At 29.6% G+C, this 7,774-nt stretch overlaps 1 protein-coding gene and 1 long non-coding RNA gene across 3 annotated transcripts; one reads left to right on the top strand and one right to left on the bottom strand.

The window, feature by feature from the left end:
* Positions 1-1,012: 1,012 nt before the first annotated feature.
* On the bottom strand, positions 1,013-2,332 carry LOC118201462 (uncharacterized). The gene is made up of 2 exons (XR_004760251.2): positions 2,180-2,332; positions 1,013-1,338 (listed from the first exon to the last, which is right to left on the bottom strand). It is a non-coding gene; the product is annotated as an uncharacterized LOC118201462 (long non-coding RNA).
* Positions 2,333-2,866: 534 nt separating this feature from the next.
* Positions 2,867-7,485, top strand: LOC118202152 (uncharacterized). 2 transcript variants are annotated; one of them, XM_085826207.1, is made up of 3 exons: positions 2,867-3,874; positions 4,066-4,425; positions 6,301-7,485. In XM_085826207.1, the coding sequence occupies exons 2-3, from the start codon at positions 4,082-4,084 to the stop codon at positions 7,334-7,336; spliced, it is 1,380 nt and encodes a 459-aa protein (XP_085682333.1). In that variant the 5' UTR covers positions 2,867-3,874; positions 4,066-4,081; the 3' UTR covers positions 7,337-7,485. The 2 variants fall into 2 exon arrangements, with proteins under 2 accessions (XP_085682333.1, XP_085682332.1); XM_085826206.1 differs by having other exon boundaries at positions 2,867-4,425.
* The last annotated feature ends 289 nt before the right edge of the window (positions 7,486-7,774 follow it).

The raw sequence follows: 7,774 nt of genomic DNA, 5'->3' as shown, positions 1-7,774 counted from the left end.
CTGTGTCAATAACATGCTGCCCAGATGCGATAGTGGTTAATGTTGCTGATTGTCGTACCAAAGGGCCCAATTTCAAATCCCTGAAAAGGCATGAATGTTTGTATTCATCTTGAGTGCCCCTACATAGCAAGGATGCACTCAAAGTACATGGTGAACTGGTCTTGAGAGGCTGGCTCGTACTGCAACCTGGGATGATTTCCTTCAGAACTTAATTCGGGATGGAAACTTGACAGTTGGCAAGGCTCAGCAATACTTAATATGATTACTTGAATGCCAGCCTTGCTTCAACCTGTACTTGTGTCAATAAGGTGCTGACCAAACAGGCTAGTAGTTAGTGATGCTGACTGCCGTTACCAAAGGGCCCAGGTTCGAATCCTGGAGAAGGCATGGATGATTGTAAGCATAGTGTCTGTGTGGTAAGGGATCACTAAACACACAAAGCAAGCTAAAATCATCTCAAGAAGTTGGTGGTAGGAGATGAGGGGCAGGAGACCATCGGAATTCCATTTAGAGTGGAGTTTAGCAATCAGCAAGGCCCCATAATACTTACTTGAATGCAAAGGTGCCAGTCTTGCTTCAACCTGTATGAATAAGGTACAGCCTTATCTTACTTGAAAATGAATTATTTTTTTGAGGAAATAGCAATAATTGTGATAAATACTAAAGTAAACTTTTTCACCTCAAACTACTGCAAGAAGCCATCAAAATAAATTACTAGTCCAAGCAGTTGATTCAATAAGCTACAGAATAGTCTTAAGTGATAAAAATACTGTACATATTTTTTATTAATACTACATATTAAGCTTTTGTGATAAGTTATGTATGGTATTAAATGAAGAAATCAAGACTAGAATCTCATGCACATTTCATATATTCAGTTTTTCAATATTTCTAGGGTACTGATAAAATTAAATTTATAATATTTGTCTAAGTTTCTGAAAGTACTGTGAACACAGAGAAAATTTTACAGTATATTAAATGAGGTGCATATATGAATTAAGCAGTTCAAATATTCACTTTTGGAATAATTTATTAATGAAATATTACAGATGATGTAATATATACAATAATATAATTAGATACTAATTATCATGACAAATGAAAACTGGCAATGCGTTCTGAAGAATAGTCTTGTATATATGCTGAAGAGAGCAGTCACTTGGTGAGGTATTGAGATCAGAGGCACATTTTATTAATCTCTTGAAAGTCATATTTAAACTTCAGTTGTTCCAGCTGAGGTCAAGGATATATGAACTGTTTTACAAAACGAGTACTTCTTAAATGCTTTTCTAGATCCGATTCTGTTTTTACATAAAACTTGCATATAGTTGTTCAGACCTAAAATATAAAGGGTGAAAAAGGAAGTATGTAAATAACTGATAGGAGCAGATAAGTAATAATTAAAGATACCTATAGATGTAATGCATAAAATTTCTAAAAATATTAATAAGGTATTTCATATTTAATCTCCCTATACACTATTTTCATAACGTGCCCATTAAAGTAATAAAAAAAAGCAACAAAGATAAAAAATATATTTTAATATATATAGTGCATGGACTTTAAATCTAATAGTAAATTATTTGTACACTTAATTCTTTTAGAGGGCCAATGAATTCAAAATCAGATATATATTTTTAATGGATAAATTTATCCCAAAATGTACAATTTCACAATTTTAATACTTCTAATATAAAAAATTAAAGACAATTTTTCATATATAAAAATAAAATAGTTTGATTATAAATAAAGTAACTACTGTTCTAAATGCAACTTAAATCCAAAAATTTGCAGATGTAATCCTCATTCATAAATTTTATCAAACACATCCTTAAATTAAAATATTAAACATCTGAAATTTATCTAAATTAACCAATTTAGGTTCATAATCACTGAACATACATCAAAAGACCCAAGCATACATACTCAATAAGCATACATCAACATATATATTGACACAATAAAGTGTGTATTTAAAAATTAAATGAGCTTACATAAAACAAAATTCATCTACCTAGATTTACAACTATCAGAAAACAGCTACAATTGTTGACGAAAAACAGTGTACAGATTTATTCTTTATCAACCTTAGGTCGAAAACAATTGCGAACATCAATAAAAAGAAATTGAAAGCAAATGCATAAATTTACCATAAACAGAAGAAATTAAGTAAACGTACTGCCTTTTTCAATAAAATGTGTTGAGATAATCTTCAATTACCCCTGGAAGATTTCACAGATAGCCTTTTTCAAAATCGAACGTCCGTATTTTCTGACGGGAAAATGAAACTCCTTTGGCGCAATCTATGGCGAAATTTCAGACAGGGGGAAGGCAAGGATCAAGTCTGTTATTAATGTGACCGTTTACTTTACCATGTAGAGTTTACTGTACTTGTGCCATTTTGTGTTTCAATATATGTTAATTTAGATGAATCTCTGCTAATTTATTTGTCTCCATTCCTAACGTTAGACTTCATCACATAGCTGCTTACACTTGTTTAAATTATGTCCAAATTAGACTGCAAATGGTGCAAATAAGGAGGGGCAGGAACAGAAAAGTGTCATGACGGAATTTGTGTGCGGAGGCTTATTCAAGGTTGATTTAAATCCCTCGTTTCAGGATTTTACCAGAAGGCATTGGTAACTCCTAGGTTTTACCTCAAAGGCTGAAGTGGAATCCTATTAAAGCATACTTCGAACTTTTAACAAGCTACTTTGGTAAAAGCTAGGTTTTACTGGTAACACCTAGGATTTACCAGACTTTAGGATCTTACAGTAACATATATACATTCATACTGCATATAATATTTTACTTGTAAAACGTATATGATTCTCTTATATTCTTATATATATTGATTCAAATAATGAATAAAGCTTAAATGCAATAATGAAAAACAAGTGCAAAATTTTTTAAAAAAAAGTATGTGGCTTTTTCATAATATTTATTAAATTATAAAATGAACAAATATCATTTTTCACAATTTTTATTTATTAAATTATAAATTGAACAAATATCATTATTTCGCAATTCACAAAATTATACATATATACAATAGTTAAAATTAATATAAATTACTAGTAATCTTGCTTTTACTTACTGTTTATCCCTAACCTACTTTTTTTTCTTTCTTTATTACAGACAGTTTAATAATCCCATTAAAATATTCTCGTGCTTTTATGAAAAGCAGTATTCAGCAGAATTACTAGATTTTATTTTAACACCAACGAAAGTTCTTAATGTTATTGAAAACAGCAGCATACCACTCTAATTGAAGAATATGAAGATTTAAAAATGTATGATAACACTGCTCGTATTTTGTTATATTTGTAACTTGGAAAAAAAAAATATCTTCCGGATTCTATAATTCTGATGTTCCTTACCTGCTCCATAATACAACGCATTTGTAATTTAAGTTTGTTTTATTTGGTTATTAATGCAGTTATATGTAATTATGTAGAAAAATTTATCAATACGTAATGGATGTAGTTACCAAATAATTTTTTGCAATCGGTGTTTGTTTACATCATGGTAGTAAGGATTTTCTATAACCTAAACTTTTCGAAATTCACATAAAAAAGTGAAAAAAAAGCCAATTATAGTAACCCAGACAAATAGTTTGTGACGTATTGTTGCCACCAGTCACGTGAGACCCGCTAACTTCCGTAAACCGTCAGCGTTTGTTGTCGCATAATGAGATACATTCCGGTGACGTCTGAGGTCACGTGATGTAAGGACTGCTAATGTAAACAAACAAGCTTGTGCTGTTGTAGCTGTGTTGAAAAATCGGAAACTTTGTTTATTTTTAATTAGTTATGAAATTTGCATTTCAGTTTTAAGTATTATTTCAAACGTTAATTAACTGTTCATTCATTTGGTTAGTATAATTTTTGCCACTCTTATATGTTATTATTATCTTCATGATACTCTCTTGTTCGCTGCTTTACCATGTTCTGATTGTTAATATTTATTTACGAATTCTTTCTTTGATCTGATAATTCATTTATCATTTTCCCATTATAGTTTTAATCTTTAGTCTGATTTCTAAATTCCTGTTTACATTTCCAGTTTTTGAGTGTTGACAATGCCTACTACATGTTGTGCATACGGTTGTTCAAATAACAATATGAAAGACAGATGTAAAGAAAATAAGATTTCCTTCCATCTGTTTCCTAAGGATGAAAATCTGCGTAAAGAGTGGATAGTAAGAATAAAAAGGGAAAACTTCAATCCAACCCCCACTACCAGAATTTGCTCTGAACATTTTGAAGAAGAATGTTTCACATACCAGCCATTCACGAACAGGAGGTCATTAAAGGCAGATGCTGTGCCAACGAAATTTATTTTTATTTCGACTAAAGGAACCACTCGTAAGCGAACTAGTTATGTATTTGGTGAACCATCACAGGAAAGTTCAAGAGAAAAGAGGTATTTATCTACTAGTTTTATCAGAAATACATAGAGCATTTTTTTTTTTTTTTTTTTTTTTTTTTAAATTTTCTACACTTTTGGTTTTAGAAAAAGATAAAAGCATAATTGGTGTGCTATGAAATTTAATTACTTTCTTCCTGTTTCAATGTTTTTTGCAGCTGATAGTTTTAGAAATGAAAATTGCCTTGATCACAACTTAATTGCTGTCTATGGCATGATACATATTATTTCGTATTTGACAGGGTTTTTATTGCTTATGTGTTAAGGACTTGTTGTTTTATTCTTTTATCATGTTTCTTACTTCAATTCTTACAACTTTGGTAGACACTTCACTGACGAAGCAGTTAGCGAGGTTTCCACCTAATTTTAATACTTATTTCTATAATATGACACTTTCTATGCTTATTTCTTTGGTGTTTCTTACTTCAGTTTTTACCACTGCTAATAATACTTTTTAATAAATTCATTGAATTTGATTTCTGGGTTGTTATTATTTACTTCACCAGATTCTGATTACTAGCATCACATTGTAAGGTATCATATTAGACGCTAGCCTTAAGTTTATCCTTGCAAATAGCTTACTACATAGAAATTTTAAGCTTCTAAATGCTTCAGTATTGCTGATTTAAAAATAATTTTTATTGTTAGTTCATCCTCTATTTTGTATACCTTATGTTTATTTGCATGTAAAAGTTTCACAAAAAAATTGAAAATTTAGTAAAATGTCCCCCAAATTTAATTACTAATCAACCAAGATGTAACATGTAATGAGGTATGAGAAATATGTGGAAAGATTTCAATGAGATGTTTCAGTTGATTAGTGATTCAGTCTTGGGAACTGCTTTAATAAAGAATTCTATATATTACAAAAGTATTTAAATAGTTCAATAAAAGAATGCCAAATAAATGAGAGAACTTTTCCGTTATATATCTGCCATACAAATTTTGGTGTGTGTGTGCGAAGTGGTATATGTGTACACACATACCTCATTTTTCTGTTATTAACACATACACATCAAAATGCATGGCAAGTGCATAATGGAAAAGTATCTAAATCAGTTACATTGATACCTTTCTAGCTAAGAGAATGCATTTTTTTATTAAGTTGCTGTACTGTAATCAGAATAGATATTTTAGAAATGTCTTTTCATAATAAAACATTATTTATACTTGTAGTCAGATATTTTAAATTTATCAGTTATTTTGGTACTTTAGCTAGATGCAAGTGATAAATTAGATGTTTGCAACGTGTAGCATGATGTAGTGTCACCAAAATGGGGGAAAGGGATTGTTATTCATAACATATATACTTTATACCCAGTTGAGTACCTGTATTTTATACATATATTTATTCCCAAATTATTAAAAGCACTGTTTTCTTTTATTATTTCTTTCTTTCATTATTATCTTTATTTTTCAAATTATTAAAAGGACACTTATGCATTTATTTTGGTCTTGGAGCTTGTTGTCTACAATATATTTTTTTATAATATTGAATATAACCCATCCTTAGTTACATATATACCGTCTTGAAATTTTCATGTATAATATCTAGAAATTGTAAATATATTTAAAAAAATAGCAATAATATGACTATGAATGTTGTTTGCCTGTCTATCACAACATTAAAAAAAGAAAATTAAAAAAAAAAAAAAAAAAAAAAAGCATATTGCTTGACTAATTTCTGATTAGGAAAATTCCTATTCACCAATTCCATCAACCATAACTATTCTGTGGTGTAGGAGCTGCAATTCATGCTTTAAATTTTGGACATTACTATTGAAGAAAAGTATTTATTTTAATATTAGAACTTTTGTTTTATTTAAACTGTCAAACTATTTATTACAGTACATATTTTCTTTTCCTTTTCAGAGCAAATATTCCTGTTTGCATAAGGAAGACAGTATCATCACAAACTGACGAGTCTTTTTTGTTAATTTTAAACGAATTTTGTCAAATGAAAGACCAATTGGATGCTGCACAAAATAATGTTTTATTGAATGTGTTTTCTTCAGCTAATGAGAGGATAAAAGTAAACATGAAATGTGTAACAGGTTTCTCTCATGAGACGTTTATGACAATATTCAACTTTTTAAATTTATCGAAAGATTTGTTAAAGAAAGATAGAATGCCACCTATTGATCAATTTTTCATGTTTCTAGTGAAAATTCGAACTGGAACCACAAATGAATTCCTAGGAATAATTTTTAAGATAGCTTCTTCTACAGTTTCAAAGATTTTCAATTGTGTAACGAGAATTGTTTCTACTAAGCTTAAATGTGTGAATATATGGCCAAAAAAGGCCCAAGTTAAAGAGTTCATGCCTCTGCAATTCTTACATCAATATCCAAATTGCCGAGTAATCATTGATTGCACAGAGCTCGAAATACAGAGGCCATGCAATCCTACAGAACAGCAACTAACTTTCAGCTACTACAAAAATGCCAATACGCTGAAAGCACTAGTCGGCATCTCTCCTTCTGGAGCAGTCACCTTTATTTCAGATTTGTGGTGTGGTGCAATATCAGATAAAGCTCTCTTTTTAAAAAGTCAGTTACTTGATTTGCTCGAGGAAGGAGATTTAGTATTAGCTGATAAAGGATTTACAATTAATTCAGAATTATCTAAGAAAGGGTGTCATTTAAAAATACCGCACTTTTTGAAAGGAAACATTCAGTTCACTCTTGAACAAAGAAGTGAAAATAAAGCTATTTCCAATAAAAGAGTGTGTATTGAACGGGCAATAGGAAGAATAAAAATATTCCGCTATTTTGAGGGAGCTATTCCATATAATAGCCTACATAATTTAAATGAGGTGTTTTTTATTGTTGCATTTTTAACGAATTTTAATAAACCTCTGATAAATGTTTTACCATTAAATTCTGAAAAAAAAAAAAAAAATAGTTAGATGGTTAATGTATTCCCAAATATGTGTACATATATTTTACTTCATACCATTTGTTAACGGAAATATTTTTTGTTTTATAAATCTGTGTACTTTTTAAAATCTTATATAAAATGATTAATTTTAAAAAGTAGTTTCATATTCTTTTGTTATATAATGAAAAAATTAACATAGATCATCAGTCATTTGAAGATAAAAATGTATTAACATTATTCTACCATTGTATTTAGTTTTATTATCGCCGCTCTATGAGAAATGTAAATTTCGATATGCATGTATAGAACAAGGAAAATAATTGTATAATATAAATAATAAATCAGAGGTGCAATATAAAAATTAACACAAATAAACACATCATCAGAACTCCTTCCATATTAGCAACATAACTTTGATAAAGCAAATTCCAGTGAAATTTCAACCAGTAATACATTTATATGGCTA

Source organism: Stegodyphus dumicola, chromosome 11 (genome assembly GCF_044657685.1).
Source record: "Stegodyphus dumicola isolate Sdum_Otavi_A_Nest chromosome 11, ASM4465768v1".
In the NCBI taxonomy this organism is placed as follows: Eukaryota; Metazoa; Arthropoda; class Arachnida; order Araneae; family Eresidae; genus Stegodyphus; species Stegodyphus dumicola.
This window is presented reverse-complemented; position numbering and strand designations above follow the sequence as displayed.

Coding starts and splice junctions, on each gene's coding strand:
- LOC118202152 (XM_085826207.1), top strand. CDS start 4,082: ATGCCTACTACATGTTGTGCATACGGTTGTTCAAATAACAATATGAAA. Junction 4,426..6,300: donor GAAAGTTCAAGAGAAAAGAG/GTATTTATCTAC, acceptor TTTCCTTTTCAG/AGCAAATATTCCTGTTTGCA.